Source organism: Antedon mediterranea, chromosome 10 (genome assembly GCF_964355755.1).
Source record: "Antedon mediterranea chromosome 10, ecAntMedi1.1, whole genome shotgun sequence".
NCBI lineage: Eukaryota > Metazoa > Echinodermata > Crinoidea > Comatulida > Antedonidae > Antedon > Antedon mediterranea.
This window is the reverse complement of record NC_092679.1, coordinates 5,683,285-5,702,767: the sequence shown is the minus strand read 5'-3', so window position 1 is coordinate 5,702,767 and position 19,483 is coordinate 5,683,285. Positions and strand designations below refer to the sequence as shown.

The following is a 19,483-nucleotide window of genomic DNA, read 5'->3' as shown; positions in this document are numbered from 1 at the left end:
CCCTGATGATCAGCAATAGCTGGATGGATCACTCTCATTAAATATGGTTTATAAAAAAAAAAGCTAGGCCTCCAACTTTCATTCGACGATGCTAAGCACACTTCATTTTGCTTTATACACTCAGTTCCTTCAATGTACAAAATAATGGTAAGGTTTTAAACAAGAGGAACACTAGTGTAAACAAAGATTTTTGGAAAAACAATTTATTAAATGTTTCAACATGTTGATTTGGAACTCTTTAAAAACTGTTTTACATTTGTAGGCCTACTATATTCAGAGTCACAATATTAAAGTATAAAACTACTACTTACTCGCTTAAACTACTACTAATTAACGTCAACTACTACTAATTAGCGTCAAATACTACTAATTAGCGTGAACTACTACATTAGCGTCAACTACTAATTCGCGTCAACTATTACTAATTCGCGTCAACTATTACTTTTAAAAATTTCATACTTAATTTGTTAATACAATACTAGATTCAATTCAAGAATTTATTTGTATTCCAATGTGTAACAAAATTGTATCAGAAGTCTTCTTCTCTATACAGGTATGTCTAGTGGTAAGTTTGGATTTACACGTGTACGCCCTTTAAGGATTAAAATCTACATGTACTACAAGTATTTACTACATACAAAAACTAAAAGGTCCTCATTTTTTAGGGAATTTCTTCATGATGTCACAGTACTGACCTATAATATGTGGCTCGAGTAATTCTATGTCGACGTCATTGTAGTCCTGTCTCACTCTATAGCGAACTGCATTGGTATCACGGTTATTGTACGTAAACCCGAATATTTCTCCATAGTGGTGGATTGCATTGTTATCGTTGTCATTGTTATCATCAGCAATAATTTCTGGAGGATCGATGCCGATTTGATCGGCGTTGTAGGAATTCTCGATCAACTCCTTGCCCACTTTCTCATTTAAACCACGGATTTTCATCTTGATGTCTTTGGCAATGAGGAGGCCCGTCGGATAAAGAGGGAATTTGTACAGATCTTCTTTGTCGTTGTTGTTGTTTGTTTTCTTTTTTAATTCATTAATCAGGTCGTCTTTGTAGCCAGGTGATACCAATGTTTTGTCATTCTAAATCAGATAATAAAAACATAAATATAATTTTTTAAGTTACATGAAAAAACCCGTAAAACTATAGTAAACAAATATTAAGGGACATTCAGGACCCACACAAAGTTTCCCTTTAAAAGATCACTTTTTTTGTCAAGAATAGTGAAATTCCCCTGCCTGATATTAAAATAGACTTCAGAATTTACAATTCAATAGCAAAAATAACGATAAGTAGGTAAGACTAAAATGGCTTTAAAGGTGTTGAGATATACGTTCCATTCTTTCCTTCAACATGTTGATAAAAAATAAAAAAAATTCAAGAGAAATATATTAACGGCAACTTACAAGTTTGATGTTATCGTTCTTAAATATTTCTTCGTTAAACCAAGGCCTATAGATACCAACACCTCTGTAATGCATTCTGATTTCTAATTTTAGAGTCTTAGAGCCACGTTTTTCAATAATCTCCTTAAATTCTTTGTTAATTTTTGCTGGTTTGAATTCCGCAATTCTTCCAATTTCGTTGTTAATATTTCTCAGCTCAATTTGGGAATTAAAATAGAAGGTTTCCCATTCCTCCTCAGGGAAGTCATGATTATTTAACAAATCATTGTCCGTTTCTAACTCAATAATCTTTTCATTTTCGTAATCCTCTTCATACTTGATTATTTTATCTCCAATCTTTATGATAAGATTATCAACCGCCGTTTTGATACTGTTGGCGTTCTTTAGAATTAGTTTGTATTCATCGAGTTGTGTCTGATTTTCTTCCCACTTAAGTGTATCGTTCTTCTGTTTTTCAGCGAGTGCATCGACGCTTAAGCAATTCATATTTAATTCATTGCAATCGTCAAGCTGCTTTATCAACTCAGCAACCTGTATTACTAGTGCATCTTCTTGAGCTTTCACAGTCGCTTCGTCTGTATTGATATTGTCTTGCGCTTCGACTGCGTCTGATGCGTGAGCGTTGGCGATAGCCTGTAGTACGATTGAATACTCTTTCAGATCAACAATCATGTTTAGATATTGAGAAGAAGTTGGTGTCGGAGCATGTCTGTAAACAAATCATAATATTAAAAATGATTAAGAAAATAATTGTTTGTGGGATTTGCTAGTAATGCAGGCCTACCAGTGATAAGAGTACCTATAATCGGTTGCAAAATCAATGAAATAAAATATCAGGCATGATAGAAAATATACTTATCTTAAAAAACAAAACTTACATTTGATCATATAGATGGTCGTTCCAATTTGTTGGGGAATATTCAACATCATATTTAATCTTATCTTTGATTATGTTCTTAAAGCTCAATTCGTTTTCGTTTTCGTAAATAGCGGCCTCGTATTCATTCTTTGCATCGTCTATCTCTAGTATAGAAATTTCATCAACGTCATCAATGATCTCCAGCGCTTCACTGATGATCTTCTTGTAGCCTTTAATCACCCAATCTTGTAGAGCAGATTTTTCGTTATCTTTTAATTTTCTATAATTGTACATGTACCAATTTCGATATTCCATTGAACTCAGTGTATTTTTCTTTTCATAAATCTCCTTTTCCTTGGTTTCTTTGGCATTGAAGTAAATTGACCGAAAATGGCGATAAACTTCCAATTTAGTTACGTCTTCATTACTTGTACGTCCAATCACCGAACCAGAAACGCGTTCGTTAGTCAAAATCTCCGCTTCGTTGTATCTGTTCTGTTCAATGTTATTTAACTTTGGTTTTTCAACGATCATTTTGTCTAATATTTTTTTGTAGACTTGTGCAACGCCATTCTTTTGGATTATAGGTGCATTTTTGTAGTTCAGGTTGTTAATTAACAGTTTAGTAGGAAGTAGATTATTGAACTCTGACAAATCTGGTGGCGTTGATGGATCTGGTGTGTGTCCAATGTCTTCCTTGTTCAAAGGAATACTGGGATCTAGGAGTACAAGGGTATTCAGCTCATTTGGTCCTCCGGTCTTCTCAAGAACATTATCGTAGAGTGCCTTATAAATCAATGCTCGAATATTTTTAATTATATTCTCCGTTTCATTCGTCATAGCTCTGCCGAAACAAAGACTCAGAATGAGCGCGAAACAAAAAAACCTAAGAACAGCCATAGTCTGCAAGAAAATTAAAGAAATTAAGTTCACTTATATTTGTTTCCGACTCGAAGCAAAGTTTAAAACCATTAGATAATTTTATTCATTGTGGATGAATTTATGCAATGTTTAAGTGTAGTAGAGGTCATGATTAGGCTATTCGTTGTTATTAGGATGGTGTAGTACAGACACCCCTCCCCCTTTTTTTTTTATTGTGGAGCGCTAAATAACTTAAAATACTTTCCAATTTTATTTAGTTTAATGAAGCATCTGAAATAAAGCAGCAATTGACTTTTCTGTTAGAACCTTAATTAAAGTTTGTTTTTTGTTGTTGCTTTTTTTCCAATTTTATTTTGTGTTGCAAATTGCCAGTGTCTCCAGAGATATTTATATTACATCTCCCTGGTGTCTCCCACCTCCAATACGTTGCTTGATTCGTTAAATAATATACTTTGCAGTCATTTGTTTGAAAATTAATATTTCAACAAAAACAAAGTTGTAATCTTACCTGTTAGGTGTACGCTGCAGTCGTCCTATGAAGACTGTCGGGCTGTAATTGTTCTACGGAGTAATGGTTGTTCCCACCGACCAAAAGGAAATGAATCCCAATCGATTATTAATCCTAGCCTAACAACAGGAAGTTGGTGACTCCCGATAAGTTTATGCTCGTATTATTATTTGAATTAACTTTGAAGCCGATTATCCGAAAATTTTCTTCCATTTATTTTTCTTACAGAATCATGATTGAAACTTCGCCGCAATAAAGCAGTAGCGCATCAAACATTTGTCACACTCCCGACAAGTACACATTTTGCATACGTCGGTGTTAGCCTATAGATTATTCATTAAAACAATTAGGCTAACAAAATAACTCTCAAATCTTGTTCTTAATACCTTGTTTTTAAAATTAAAGGTAGTCTAAATTGTGCTGATATATTTAATTCATGTATTTTTTATTGGTATTGGAGTCCAGGAAGAAATAACTATTGTGCCGTGTTGAGCTGTTAAATGTGCAAAAAGTCACATTTGTGCAAACATGTTTCCCTCAAATGTGCAAACAACCACATTGTGTACAAAGATGGCACCCTCAAATGTGCAAATCTATTAAAATAGCGCAAAAATATCGTTGGGCAATTTGAATCTGCACAACATTGTGTAATATGTTTTATTTTAACATTTTTAGAATTTTGTTTGTACATTAACGTCAAAACTGATCTATTTCACATTATTTGAGGGTGCCATGTTTACACAAATGTGGTTGTTTGCACATTTGAGGGTGCCATGTTTGCACAAATGTGGTTGTTAGCACAAATGTGCACATTTCACGGCTCAACATAGGCCTATCGGCCAAATTGACGAACCACCAGGTACTTCAGGCCTTGTAGATATCACACGTCCGTCTCCCTATTCCATTCAATCAGGAAACGGAGGCTCTACTGGTCATTTAAAAACATCTGAGATTATCATTTCTGCGTAGCAGCAAGGTGAAATTAATAGTAGGCCTATACCTTGCGAGTGTCTTTCCTAGGTAAACCGGAAATATAGACGAGGTCAGTTATTGCTATACAGCCAATATATGGCTAAGAAATACCATAAGATAAAATAAAATAATACATTTGGTTACATTTAAATCGATAGGTTATCTAAAAAGGACAGACTACAAAGCATGCTCACAAACGATCACACTAAAATAATGATCGTTGTTGTACTTTTTTTTCAATTTCGTCCAACAAAGAAGGCCGACTTTTGACCAATCAGATCATTGGATTGTTTTCGCGGAAGTCAGACGATAACTGTAGACTTAGTCGGCATCGATGGGAGCATGTAGGCCTACTATTCAAGGCCAAACAATGTGAGTAAAATACTGTTTAGGAACTGACTCCTGAAAAGCAATTAGCAAATTATTTTACAGTATATCTCAACCCGAACTCAGGCATGGATAGATTTAATTAATAACTATCTAATATATTAGCTAGGCCTCTCTTTCAATCGACGATGCTAAGCACACTTTATTTTGGTTTTTGGGGAGGCCCCCAGCTAAGTGTTTGTGTTAGGCAGGCCGCAGGCCTGTGTTTACCCGACAGACACAAACAAATCAATGGAGTCTCAGTTCACAAGCATAAAGTACACGGGACCTACAAAACTCATCTTGCTAAACCTTGGTCTCCCTAAAATAGGCCTGATTACAGTTATTATTTACAAATTTCATTACAATTCAGTTAGGCATCATTTAGCACTCTTTGCAAATATTTGTTGGGGTAACTACAGCCTAGAGATGTGTTTGACACAGGGCTTATGTTTCATGGAGTGCCACAAAGATAATACAAAAGATGTTTGTAACAACCAAGTGAGTCCACAAGTGTATAGGTTACTGCCTATGTCTTGCTTTATAAGTATGTTAGGCCTAAAAGGCTTTCTAAACTGTGGTCTTTAAAATGTCTGCACTAATATATTGTAATTGAAGAGTTATATGGTTTAGTTAGCACTCTTGTTGTTTTTCTCTTGCTAAACAGGCCCGATGTTTTCTACACAATACATTTACAAATGAAACAGATATGAAATACATTTGAGAATGCTAGTACTGGTTTTTATTGAAAAGAAATTCAATTGAGTGGCACAATATAAAACAGAGTAAATACAACACAGCAATCAGCTCAATATTAGTTAGCACCAGAAAATTTACAGAAGTCAATAAAAATATCAATATCTGTTTTTACAAATATTAAAAAAACCATATAGAATTATGACTGTACATACCTTAAATATCATTATGTACACATTGCATTTACATATTCTAATAAAGTTATAACTACACTGAATTACAGTGTAAAATCTTTTAAACAAACAGTTACCTATACAATTAAACATTCAACATCAAGTCAACCCGGGACGAACCCGTGTACTTGCATGTTCGCGAACGTAAACAGTCCTGCATATATTCACCCAGTTGGTTTCTATCCTCGCTCATTATTGTATTTAATTTATATAAAAAGAAAAGATTTTGTTTATTAATTTGTTTATATAAATAAAACGTATGATTATTTGTTTTTCATTTGTATTTACAGAAATATTATTCCTCATGAGTAGTCTAAATTTGTTTGTATTGCCATGACAAAAGGAGGAGTCATGGAGGTATATTAATGAGCAGACCGTTACTAGAGTGTCTCTTCATGCATTAGAGGGCGATATTTCGATAAATCTATAACATTTACACGGGTTGTATTTTGCAGTGTAGATGCATGCAATCCGTGTCATTCCCAGGTTAATGAATCAGATGTAAAATGGAAATTTATCCAGACATGACACAGGTTTATTCTAAGCTCGGTGGTGGTGGTGTTAGGGGTATTAGATTCTCTCCAGTAATATTATTAAACCAGACTTGCATAGTGTATAATGAAATTAAAACATTGCATAGTATCTCATGGGGTGTCTGGAATGAACCTCTTCATAAACTCTCCATCAGACATATCCAATGGTTCTGGAGTGTGTTGTCTGGTCTCATGATTTCCTCTTTTGCTTTTCAGAGACGACTTTGATCTCCTTCCTAAGGAACAAAATAAAGGAATCATATTGAATGGATTTATATGCGAAAGGTATGAGATTATTTGGCTTGAACACATGCAGGTAAGATAACTTAATATGTTGAATAATAATATGAATATCAATAGTCAAAGAGGCTAGTTATAACTTTAACATTTTAATAAATTAATAATTTGTATGCATATTTATATAAGTTTATGGATTCAAACATTAACAATCACTTTTATATTTATGATACGCAATAAACAACTTTGATAACTCCAGAGGGCGCCATATTTACAAGTTCAATCGGTACAAAAAGTTCCATCTATGCGGGAGGCTAGCACGATGATGTAAATTTACATCTCTGCGCTAGGGCCTAGACGAAAATTTTTGACCCGATAGACCTTGTAAATATGACGCTGTCTGGAGTCAAAATCGATTGAAACAAAAAACACCTATCCTTTTTATTGACATACCTTTGAGTGGTTGAATAAATGATAAACTGTCATCAAATTCATGCATTGATTCTTGACTAGCGTCGTACCTCACTGGAGGCGAGTTACTAATCTGGACACGACGTTTACGGGTTGGTTTTCTCGCATTTTGCAGTGGTTCTACACTGGCATCTGGAGATTGATACTGATGTTGAGTTGATAATTTGGCATTTTCCAGCTGTTGTTGCAATGAATCTACTGTACTTCGATACTTTTGGTAGCGTTCATTAATTATATCACGCTCATTATGTAATACCTAAAATAACAGATAAATACTTAATATTGTAACAAAATGTCTAGATTAATTTTATTGGCACTTTCAGGAGTGGTAGTTAAAAACATCATAAATATATTGGTTTATGTATAACTTACTTTAATTTGGTTATTTTCATCGTCTATTGATTTAAATGATACAGAGTCCCTCTCGGGTAGCAATTCACTACTTCTCATTGGAATGCTAGTATTCTAAAAAAAAAGATTAACTCTTTTTTAGTAGAAAGATTTTATTTAAAAATTTATTTAGAAGAAAATAATAGCAATTATTTCATAGTGTACATATAAACTGATATTAATCAAACAGTATTAAAGACACATAAAAAGACAAACTTCACTAGCTTATTTTTATCCTGTTAGTCACTGCTTAATGTTTTCTTATGATATGCTTTGAGTATCTCAATGCATTTATACACATTGTAGGTGATATCCATACTTTTCCTATGTGATTTTCCAGTGAGACAACCTGCTTTTCCAATGACTGCATCATCTCAGTTTTTCTTAAGTTGTCGTGCTCAAGTTCTATGTGAGTATCAAGTAGAAAGAAGTGTTATAAAAAAATGCTCTAAAGGCCAGGTGCGGGCAAAAGATTTCTATTGATCATACATTCCAATAATTATTGATCTTTAGTTTCCCCTATGTTTCATAATTTTTTGGATTTTATTTGTGTTACACGAGCTTGTTGAAAATAAGCACTTTCTTATCAGTTCAAATTACACAGTAAAATCTCTATTCTTTTGTACACAAATTTTGTAAATAGAGAGGCATTTTAAAAAGCTATGAAAAATAAACGGTGTGGTAAAAAATGTTATCAGATGACTAAATATAGGTAATATAACTTGAATATTACATTTCTGATATTTTTATTCAATTTCAGATTTTTATTTTCATCTTTTTTCACCGTCTAGGGAGTCATCAGACATGTTATTACATTAGGTTAACTACCTAACTACTGAAAAAAAGTCTTCCTGGTTTTTATGGAAGAATTTTGCAAAATTTTGTATTTGACCATATTAAGGGAAAGTCATGTTTTTTTGTCTCGATTTCTGTTACAAATATTTGATTTATGTACAATTGACCAAATATTATATTTAAAATTCATGCCTGTACCGGAGCTTTAAACCATGGTTTGATTGAAGCATCTAAGATTGATATTTAACCGATTTAGATTTTGTTGTTATTAGGAAAATCATAAAAAATACATAAATGATTAAACCATATTTTGACTGTTGCAATATAAGAAGATATATAATGAATTCCAAATTAGATTCCATCAATCATAAACTAAATTAAATGGTTTAACTTACTTTTTCGTTCTAGTCGTAACTCATCCAAAGCCTTTGAATGGCGGTCAATCTCTAAGTTAAAAACTTCTTTTTCTTCACGTAATGTTTTCACCGCTTCATCAATGTCTCCTCTGCTGTGGTTCAGATCTTGCCTTAAATGCTTCTCATTCTTCAGCTGCTGTTTTAACTCGTCATTTACCCAACGTAGTTTGTTCTGAAAAATAATTTACTTTGTCAAAATGGTTATATTTTTTTTAACGCAACCCCTTTAACATGCAATTAAATTGGTTAGTAATTCCTTTCTGGGTAGGTGCTGAACTGATGGCAGTCACATTATTAATATATTTTATTTATATTTGTTTATTATATTTAACATCATGTCTTATGGATTTCATTCACCTCATTTCACGTTGAAATAAAGGTACCAATGAGGGATCCAGCTTCACCTTGATAGACCACTTATAAAATATTTATTTTCTTACTTAACTTTTGTTTGTTAAAAATAAAATAACATAAAATGTACAACCAACCCTATAACTTGTTAGCCATTTTTGTGGCTGGAATTTGAAATCTTTCTTTGGTGATTGGATCGTGGCATAAGGGTCACCGACATCTTTAGACAAGATGTGAACAACAGTGTCAATATCATTGCCAATGCTACTGAGGGCGCTGTCATAATCTACAGACTGGTCTCGGGATTTGTCTTGGAGATCTTGGTAGCGCCGTTCTAACTTTGTTAGTCTGTAGTTATAAAAAATAAACACTTTGTATCAGAATAAATATAAATTTATTATCATCTCAAAATCAATTACAGAATCTTGCACTAAACAGAAACCCATTCCCTACATCCTTAATTATTGTACAAGAACTCACTACCTGCTTTCTCCAAGTTGGGTAAGCTGTGCCTGCTCCTCGTATCGTTGCCTCATTCGATCATAATGCATTTTAAGCTTGTTGTTCTCATCTTCTGCTTTAGACAGTTTCTCTGTCAGATCATCGATTATTAATTTACTTTTATCCAATTGTTTCTTGGCCGATTGGCTGATCGATTGCTCTTCTTTCAACTCAATCTAATTAAGGACAAGAGACATTGAATAGTTATACCTTTATAGCGCTCTTGGTATTTTTTGGGGGATTTTTTCTGGGATAGCATCAGCTTACTTTTGTGTAGGCCTATGTTTGCCTAAGTGCCACAGAGGAATCAAGGGTGTCTCTCTTGCTAAACATTGGTCTAAAACAGTAGTATCTCTACACAAATACATTACAATCAAAATGATAAAACATTGGACAAATTTTTATTTTATAATGACGGAACAAACCTTAAAAGCTTGAATTTCAGCATCAGTATCAGCTCGATCTTTTCGCATTTTTATTACCAATTCTTGAATTCTTCTTTCCTCATGGCTCTAAAAAAAGTACCAATAGCCACAATAGTAAATGAATATTGTAAAAAGTACCAATAGCTACAATAGTAAATGAATATTGTAAAAAGTACCAATAGCTACAATTAGTAAATGAATATTGTAAAAAGTACCAATAGCCACAATAGTAAATGAATATTGTAAAAAGTACCAATAGCTACAATTAGTAAATCAATATTGTAAAAAGTACCAATAGCCACTTTAGTAAATTATTATTGTAAAACAAATATTTAAATATGGAAGCAATCGCTTTGTTCTGAATATCAGATTATTTAATATTCTTGGTGTTACATAACATTATCACACATTAAAAGGGTCATATAAATCATAGGTGCCAGAAGACCAGGTGAATAAAGATGTTTAACTTAATTAGCTTATGAATTGCCTTGAGCTAGTGTTAAGTACACAATTAAGATTGCCTTCTTAATACTACCATGGAGAAATAATTCAATACAATTTATTCCGGATTTTACACTACAACCAATCACACAGAAGCGGGGGACTCCAACAGTGAACTCTATCACTTTCGTCCCAGCCAATTTTCCATGATACTACATCAACAATACCCTAGGAAAAAAAGTGTGTTTATACTACTAATATTTATATACATATATGAATTTACCTTTGCATCTTGCAAGTCTTCTTGAAATGCCTTTACATTTTCTGCATGCAGACTACGTTCCTGTCGAAGTTAGAAGTTTCAAGAATTATTTAAATAATCATTAACAGGTAAAGTTTCTATCTTACTAACATCAATCCAGATAAGACTAATTTGTCTAGAGCAGCAGTAACACGGGTGACAAGCATGCACCTTGCATTGCAGCACCTCACTGTATATGTATATTTACAGTGTGTAACAGTGCATTAGTTCCACTTTCGCATTTGGTACTTAATTTACAATGTTATACAATGTACAATTTACCTCTTTGAGCTGCTGAGATAGATTTGCTAATTTTTCCCTTGCCATTTCTTCCTCATGTTGTACTGATCTAATTTTACCTTCAAACTCTTGTCGTTTTGAAATCTCTTCTGATAACTTTCCACCATATTCAGCTTTCTGTAAACTAAGTTCTCGAATCTCAACCTGTTTTTGATCATTTGATATTATCTTTTATCATATTTAATACATATTTTTTTAAACTCTGTCAGAACCAGCAGAGAGACAGTTTTAAAGAGACTGATAGTATAACAGTTAGGTATTTATTTTCAGGTTTCTTGACCTTTTTTCCAATTTCCAAAAATGTATTGGTTTCTCAAAATGACTTGAGTTAAACATTATAAACATTCTTACATGTTGCCTACTGATCTGTTTTTGTGCCTGGGTGAAGTCAGACCGAATGTTGGTTAACTCGTCCTCTAATCGCATCTTTTCTTCCATTAGGGCTGATTGCCGTGCTTGTTGTGTTTGAAGTTCACCATCAAGCTGTATTGATAATAATAATAATAATAAATAACATTTATAAAGCGCAAGAGACAAAGGTTTCAAAGCGCTGTGTTTTCCAAGATCTGTGCAAGTAGTAGCGTGCGATTATGCTTCTCTGAAGAGATGAGTTTTGAGTTTAGTTTTAAATGTGATAACAGATTTTGATGAGCGTATTGATTTAAAATAAACGTGAATAAGTATTAAAGTGAGTAAGTATAAAAGTTGATACATATTAAAGTGAATAGGTATTAAAGTGAATAATAAGTATTAAAGCAGAACTGATTAATGTGAAAAATTATTAAAGTGAATAGGTATTAAAGCGAATAAGTATTAAAGTGAATAAAGTTTAAAGTGAATAAAGTTTAAAGTTAATACATATTAAAGTGAATAAGTATTAAAGTTAATAAGTGTTAAAGTGAATACGCATTAATGTGAATTAGTATTAAGGTGTATAAATATTAAAAGTGAATAAGTATTAAAGTGAACAGGTATTAAAGTGAATAAGTAATAAAGTGAATAATTAATTCTTATGATAATCATGTTTTTAAATAAAATGAACAAATACACATTGATCACCTAACAGCTCTGGTCAAACAGGTTATACAGTAACTTATTATTGGATGGATGTGTTTAGTGCTTTAAAGCAAAATAACAGCAAGAAACAGGTGGAATTACCTTATCAAGAAAACTTCTTGTTTCTTTAAGTTCTCTATCCAAGTCCAGTTGAACAGATGTCATCTCACTTATTTTAACATCCTTCAACCTAACTTGTTCATCTTGCTCTGCCCGTTTTTCCTATCAAACAAAATATAGTATATGTGTATATAAATATATGTATTTTACAAATGTACCTCTGTGTATAGAGCACAGCACTCATCTTTATCTTAAAAAATGTAGTTAGTGCAGTAACTGCAGCAGAAAAATGTAGATCATTCTGTGTATAGAGCACAGCACTCATCTTTATCTTAAAAAATGTAGTTAGTGCAGTAACTGCAGCAGAAAAATGTAGATCATTCTGTGTATAGAGCACAGCACTCATCTTTATCTTAAAAAATGCAGTTACTGCAGTAACTGCAGCAGAATAATGTTGACATGGTCCCTTAATACATACCAGTATAGAATTCATTTCTCTGTGTATGTTTTCCATCCTCTGTACTGCTGTTGTATTCTGTGTCCTCAGTGTCTCATTCTCTTTCAATAGTGATTCTTTCTGCTGTTTCATCTGCTCTGTAGAGTGCCTGTATTGATTGTTTTCTCTCTCAAGGTTTTTGCTTTTGTTTTTCCACCTGTTTAATTAAAGTTATTAATGAATTATAGAGGGGGCTCTTTAATTTCACAACACAGAAGTGTACAGAAAGTTTAGTACTGGTAAATATCCAAGAAATAAATTTATTACAGAGAAGGTTCTTTAGTCAACCTTCCCTCAGAATATGACTGGAGATCTTTTTGAAAGCAACATACACGGTATCACTTAAAAAGCATCAAAATATGGAAAATCTAAAAAGAAATCGAGGACCATGGATTAAATATTTGTATGCATTAATTAACGCATTAGTGTATTTTTTATGATTGATACCACATTAAACCAAGGGGTGTACACATTAGGTTAGTCCAGGTAAACATACACGAAATAGTACTCACTGTCTGATAGCCTCTTGGGCTCTGACTTTAAAATCCTCTCTCCGTTTTTCCGATTGTTCTAATAATTTCTCTGAATCTTTAATTTTTCCGGAGTTTGAATCCTTTTCTCGCATCACATCATGTAACCGACTCTGAAGCTCCTCAAACTGTGTAAGGACAACCATTCGTTGACGTTCGCTGTCATCGTAACGATCAGATATGTCTCTTAATTGTGTTAATATCTTTCGTAGATGCTTTTCTTTTGCTTCTAACTCTCGATTGTAAGTCTAATAAAAACAAACATTGAATTACTCATCAACTTTTATTATTTTCGGCAAATACAAACAACAAATAGCTTGATTGTGCCAAACAGTAGGCCAACTGCTTCTGTCTCAAATTAGGCATGCCACTACAATGAGTGGAATAAAAGTAACTCAAGATTTAGTTCATGTACCTTGTGTATGTGCCTATTCTGATTGACTTCAGAAGATATTTTCTTTTTACCTCAAGATTTTCAGCAAGTTGGTCTCGTTGACGTTGTGTCCTCTTTAACTCTCTTTTACATTCCTCGATGTCCTTAGCTCCAGTTGTTTGTGCCATTTCTAATCTGAGCTTGTCAATTTCTTTCTCCATTCTTAGTCGTTCGTAGCTATCTCTATCAATCTCTTCATGACCTATAGGGGATGAAGGGGTGGAGTCAGGGACTGGCAGAGGGATTGGATAAAAATGAGGAAAGGAAGAACCATTTATCGGGCAGGTAGACATACATGGATAGAATGAAGACAACAATTATTAATCCTCACAATAATAATAATAATTTTGCATGATTATGATACATTTTTTAGCACTACATTATTATGCATATTAACAATACGATAATTTTGTGGGCAGATGGATAGATCGAGCAGGCTATATGCAACATGAACTATTAACCACTTGGCCAATCACCTTAATAGCAAAAATTAAAGTTCATTCAATTGAGAACTGTACCTATATTCCTGCGTCCTCTCGCTGAATGTCGACTCTCATCTTCAGCAGCTTCCATGAATGATTTAAGTTTTGTTCCTAACTGGTTTCTCTCTTGGTCGGCTTTGTCTAGCTGTAATTGCAGGGTATTAATTTGTTCTTTCAATGCTGTATTAACTCCCTGCGTTTGGTTCAATTTCTGCTTAGTTTCATCCAATTCTAAGCCCAGCTTCTGCCGCTGACTCTCATTCTGCAGAAATCGTTTACTGGTCTCATTGTCCTCCTCTTTTTGTACAGATCGTTGAGTTTGAATGGCCTAGGATATAGAATTTGTCTTTTTTAAATTCAACAACAAAATCATCCATTACTTTTCACATACAAACTTCGTCATTTAAAATAGATACATTTAAGCTGCTATGTTTTGTTTAACTTCTTAGCTGCAAAAATACAGGATACCTGTGTAGATTACCCTCTGACCTTTACACTATTCATTCAACCATACCTCTCTAAGCTGTAAAGACATGGCATCTCCTCTGTTAATAGGTCTATCCTTATGTTCCTTCCTCAATCTGTCCTGCCTTAGTTCATCCTGTATATCTCGTAACCGTTTCTCCACTCGGTCTGATGACTACAATGGATTAAAATTAAAAAGGATCAATATATGCTGGAAAAATTTCCTCTAGTTTTACAATAGATATAACAAAGAATTCTTTTAGTAAAAACCAAAAAATTATAAGCAAACTTACAGAACGTTTGGTTTTTACAAAAAGAAATCTTATATCAATATTATGTAAATGGGGGAATAACCTTATACTTGCAGCCTACTGGGCTGAATTGTGCATAGGTGTGGACGAAATATACCACAACTTTCTACTCCCCTAAGGGTCCCTTCGTATCGAGTGCTGCCAACAAACAGTGCCTGTTCGTCAGGGCTGAATGATGTACTGGGTTCTTTATAGTGTACACGAACCAGATGTGTAAACTGGACCTCCAGTTTTAAGTCCTTATCCGAGAAATATTGTTCAACCACCAAAACAATGGTTGAGGAGTGACTTAACCTGTGCCGATGGTAAAGCTATGGTTTTGATGGCGCCCCTGCCACTTGACTAACAAATATGGTTGATAATTTAATTTTAAAATGATTTAATCATTTATGCTAACAAAGAGTATATCCATAGTTAGTTACATACCGATTCTTCTTTTAGAGTGTGCCTAAAACTACTGGAAAGACTCTCTAGATTTCTTTTGTGTTCTGTTTCACTTTGTAAACGTCTTTGTACTTCCTCGTTCAACTCTCGCCCAAGTCGATGCTGATCAGAACTAAGATCTCTCACAGTCTGGTGTATTTCATGAATCTTGGACAAATAAAGAAGAAATAACTGTTTATTACAGCCCTTTATACATAATTAAGGTCAATGTCTACTAGTAGTTCCTAAGACGACTAGGACATACATCTACATATAGTGGAAGAGAGAGAGAGAGAGAGACGAGCTTTTCATTAATTTGAAATTACAGTATTGCTATCGTTTTTTATAGTTTATGTACAGCGCATTGAGAGTATATGACCTATATAAGAACGAACTACTATATACAATACTGTATTATTATTATGAATTACACAAATGTACAGATTTAACATACAATGCAACCATAAGCTGCATCTTAAGAAAAGTATCACTTTTAAATCTAAAGGGTAATTCTTTTAACTATCACTAACCTCATCAAGGTCCTCATCAAATCTCACTGATGGTCTTTTCCTTTGCTTTCTGTGACTGGATGTGCCAGGATTCTGCAAAACAGATGAGAAATCTTCATATGTAAGTACAGCTCAATTAAAAATAAATTAAGTTAGTTTTATGTAGTTGCAATCAATGGTTCAGACACTTCAGTGACATTACATTTCACTGGTCCCGGATTGATTCCTTCCCATCATGCGGCTATCTATTTTAAACAAAATCATAATATGGAGCCACCAACCTTATAATCCCTGAGAGGTGTAGTAGGCTGGTATCTCCTTTGATCATCCTCCAGATCACTTGATCGCATTGGTCCCCTACTTCCCCTTGTTTCAGCTGCTGCTGCTAATCTTTCATCTCTAAGCTGTTTTGTTGTTTTTGACAGACTATCCCTCAACTACAGAAGAAATCAGTCAAGTGTAAGAGAATAATTCTATGAAATGTGTGTATGATGTCATCTTGTAAAAATGTAATGAAGTGAAATATAATGAATGCATCTTTTGTGAGCATGACTGTCAAAGTCCTGCTTTCTGATATCTCCTTTAAACATTTATTTTTTAAGTCACAGTATTACTTTTGAATTGAACTTTTTAAAACAAATTGTTAATAATGGAAATCACTGCTTACCCTGTTAATTGCAGACAGCTGTTGATTTGAGGATCCTCTGTATGTGTTTAACATATGATCAACAGAATACAAATTTCTATCTGTATCCTAAAGAAAAAACAAACAAATTAAAAATTACAAAACAAATTATGTAATATAATCTGTGTGGTGCTTGTTAAACTTTAGTCAGTTGTTTTTCATACAACTCAACTTTATATAACATTCATCATAATACTCTTAAAAACCCAACTTTTTTCTTTGTAATTTCTTTCTGTTTTTTTTCTCAGCGCTTTGGGACAATCTTTTGATTGTACAAGCACTAGTCTATATAAATCAAACATTACATTTTACATTAATTTATTAGCTACAGGAATACCCAGCTGAGCTGCAGTATCACTCGCTGTCCTATTTTATTTATTTTGTCTTTATACTGGGGACCTCTTCAGTCAAAGACTTCTCTCGCAGAGGTCCCAGTAAAGCACTGATACAAAAGTCCAGACAAGATAAATGTGTACCCTTAAAGTTGAGGTAAGCTTTTCAACTCTATCACCGCCAACTGATGATGATGAGGAAACTCTTTGTCTTCTTCTTGGTGGGGTTGGTAGGATATGATGCAGTCCCACATGGGGTTGATAATAACTTTCAGATTCACTGCTTGACATTGCTCTTTTATTTATATATATATATCATTCATTCATATCACACTGTAGTTCACGCAACTAGGCCTATATAAAAAAAGAAAATGAATCAATAGGCCTACGTTTTTATATAAAAAACACATTGGTTGTTGCTCTCTTTTAAACTGTAGGAATTAATAATATTATTAAATAGCAAAGAATTTTTAAACAAAAAAAGTCTGATGCAGGCCTAGACTAGCCTAACCCTTAGTAGCCTACAGGGAAACATTTCATCTTAAAATTTTGTTTAGCAATATTGCTAATAAAACTGATTTTTGAGTCGAGAAACATAGTTTTCTATAGTATATTTTGCTACACAATTGTAGAAATGTGTAGCAAGAAGGTTGTTTTGTATAGCTTTTTGCTATGCTACACTGGCGAAATTATTCACTGGCCTAGCCAGGCTGTAGCTAGGCGCCTATACAGGGTCTGCAACGTTGTCAGGGCTCTAGGCCTATACTATATAATTATAGGCCTAGATAGCCCTAAAAACCACCCGGCCAGCCAGCCAGGCATCATCATCAATCAATCATGATAATGACTGGGTTGGGTGGGCCTGGCTGCTGAACTCTGAGTGAGGTCACAGACAGGCCTAGCCAAGACAATGCTATTGTTATGCGCGAAAAAAAACCCCAATATTATGAATGGGGATCCAGCCATGAATGGTAGGCCTAGGCTATATAATTACCATAGATCATCAAAAGGTAAAACGTAGTAGGCCTAGGCCTATACTATATTCTTACTGCAGATTTCGATTGAATCAGCTTCAAATTGAAATGGCCGCCAGGTAAAAACATAAACAATAAAGCTTTTTAAAACGCCTTCATTCATTGGATAGAATATCTACTTGCTGAAACGCAGCGCCAATTAAAATGTATTTAGAATCCGCGGCGGTCAGAGGGGCTTCGCAATCGGATTATAGAGGGCGTAAATATCCGAACAAGAAATGCACGAGAAGAAGAAAGAAGAAAGTTTGTCCAAAGCTATTTTAAAGCATTTATATGGTAGTTTTAACACTAAATTTGATCTTTATTATTCTTAATATGTGCTGTATGTGTTGTACATGAAATAAACTCAAAAATAGTAATGATTATTGTTACATTTTGGCTAGAGGGCCAATTATAATGTTATGGCTTATTAATATACTGATGCAGTGATAAGGCTTATTATTAGTTGGAGAGGGCGGCAGGGCCTAGTTTTAGCGGTTTTAGTCTGGTCTGGTAGGAGTAGGCCTACTATAGTACTGTAGTACTAGGAGGGGAGGCATGTGGAACTGTATTATTACTATAGTCTATAGGCCTAGTAGTGTAGAAGCTAGGATGGATACCCATGATGATGATATGTAGGACTTTAGTATGCAAACAAAGTCTAAATCAATGTATTTTATTTTTACTTTTCATTGTTGATGTTGGTACAATCAATAAATATTTAAGTAAAATTGAATATTTAAGGATATATATATCCATCTTTTTTATTGCCAAACTACTAACAGTTTACGGTATGCTAAATTATTTTTACATTCTAATTTTTCTTTTGTATTTTTATTAATAGAAGTTAAACAATGTGGCCAGTGATTCTTGCAGGTTTACGGACGTATGCACCGTATGTTACGTTTCCTGCTGCTGTAATCATTGGAGTGATTGGTTACAATTTTGAGAACTTAGTACGCGGAGGTCGACAGCAAGCATATAGAGAGACTAGTATTGTAGAAGAAAGAGAAGATCGTTTGCTTAAGCATATAGATGAAGAAGAAGCCATTCAAGTCGACAGCCTAAAAGCAAAGAAAGAGATACCTAGGACTATATTGAATCGAAATAGGCCAACTTAACAAATTTAAAAAAACTATCTCAATTTCTATCTTTTTATACAGTAATAAATGGATCATGATATGAATATTCATCAAGATATATAAATATATTCATCAAGATAATATAAATATTCATCAAGATAATATAAATATTCATCAAGATAATATAAATATTCATCAAGATAATATAAATGTTCATCAAGATAATATAAATGTTCAAGATAATATAAAAATTCATCAAGATAATATAAATATTTATCAAGATAATATAAATATTCATTAAGATAATTTAAATATTTATAAATATTCATCAAGATAATATAAATATTCATCAAGATAATATAAATATTCATCAAGGTATATGAAGATTGCCAGAAGACAAAATTGCCAGAAAATGCTGTAGTAGTAATAATAAACAAGAATGTCATACTTGTCCTTTGCTTGAATTGTGAAAAGCTAATTCTGATCACCTTATTATTCACACAGAATTATACT

The 19,483-nt window shown here is 33.4% G+C and overlaps 2 protein-coding genes across 2 annotated transcripts; both read right to left on the bottom strand.

Moving 5' to 3' along the window:
* Positions 1-232: 232 nt before the first annotated feature.
* LOC140060377 (uncharacterized) lies at positions 233-3,742 on the bottom strand. Its single transcript, XM_072106558.1, has 4 exons — positions 3,666-3,742; positions 2,295-3,178; positions 1,417-2,125; positions 233-1,092 (listed from the first exon to the last, which is right to left on the bottom strand). The coding sequence occupies exons 2-4, from the start codon at positions 3,173-3,175 to the stop codon at positions 655-657; spliced, it is 2,028 nt and encodes a 675-aa protein (XP_071962659.1). The 5' UTR covers positions 3,176-3,178; positions 3,666-3,742; the 3' UTR covers positions 233-654.
* A 2,046-nt stretch (positions 3,743-5,788) lies between these two features.
* LOC140060213 (centrosomal protein of 128 kDa-like) lies at positions 5,789-17,212 on the bottom strand. Its single transcript, XM_072106334.1, has 22 exons — positions 17,020-17,212; positions 16,526-16,612; positions 16,140-16,295; positions 15,880-15,951; positions 15,353-15,517; positions 14,665-14,790; positions 14,187-14,478; positions 13,701-13,870; positions 13,218-13,483; positions 12,688-12,862; positions 12,252-12,371; positions 11,445-11,576; positions 11,076-11,237; positions 10,776-10,835; positions 10,052-10,138; positions 9,609-9,802; positions 9,263-9,473; positions 8,754-8,946; positions 7,883-7,968; positions 7,546-7,638; positions 7,156-7,429; positions 5,789-6,701 (listed from the first exon to the last, which is right to left on the bottom strand). The coding sequence occupies exons 1-22, from the start codon at positions 17,164-17,166 to the stop codon at positions 6,577-6,579; spliced, it is 3,393 nt and encodes a 1,130-aa protein (XP_071962435.1). The 5' UTR covers positions 17,167-17,212; the 3' UTR covers positions 5,789-6,576.
* Positions 17,213-19,483: the final 2,271 nt, after the last annotated feature.

Excerpts from the sequence above, each read along its gene's own strand:
- LOC140060377 (XM_072106558.1), bottom strand. The coding sequence starts at position 3,175 with ATGGCTGTTCTTAGGTTTTTTTGTTTCGCGCTCATTCTGAGTCTTTGT. Across the intron at positions 2,126-2,294 it reads GACCATCTATATGATCAAAT|ACATGCTCCGACACCAACTT; the intron begins GTAAGTTTTGTT and ends ATTTGTTTACAG. Across the intron at positions 1,093-1,416 it reads AGAACGATAACATCAAACTT|AATGACAAAACATTGGTATC; the intron begins GTAAGTTGCCGT and ends TATCTGATTTAG.
- LOC140060213 (XM_072106334.1), bottom strand. The coding sequence starts at position 17,166 with ATGTCAAGCAGTGAATCTGAAAGTTATTATCAACCCCATGTGGGACTG. Across the intron at positions 9,803-10,051 it reads CTGAAATTCAAGCTTTTAAG|ATTGAGTTGAAAGAAGAGCA; the intron begins GTTTGTTCCGTC and ends GTCCTTAATTAG. Across the intron at positions 8,947-9,262 it reads AATGGCTAACAAGTTATAGG|AACAAACTACGTTGGGTAAA; the intron begins GTTGGTTGTACA and ends ATTATTTTTCAG.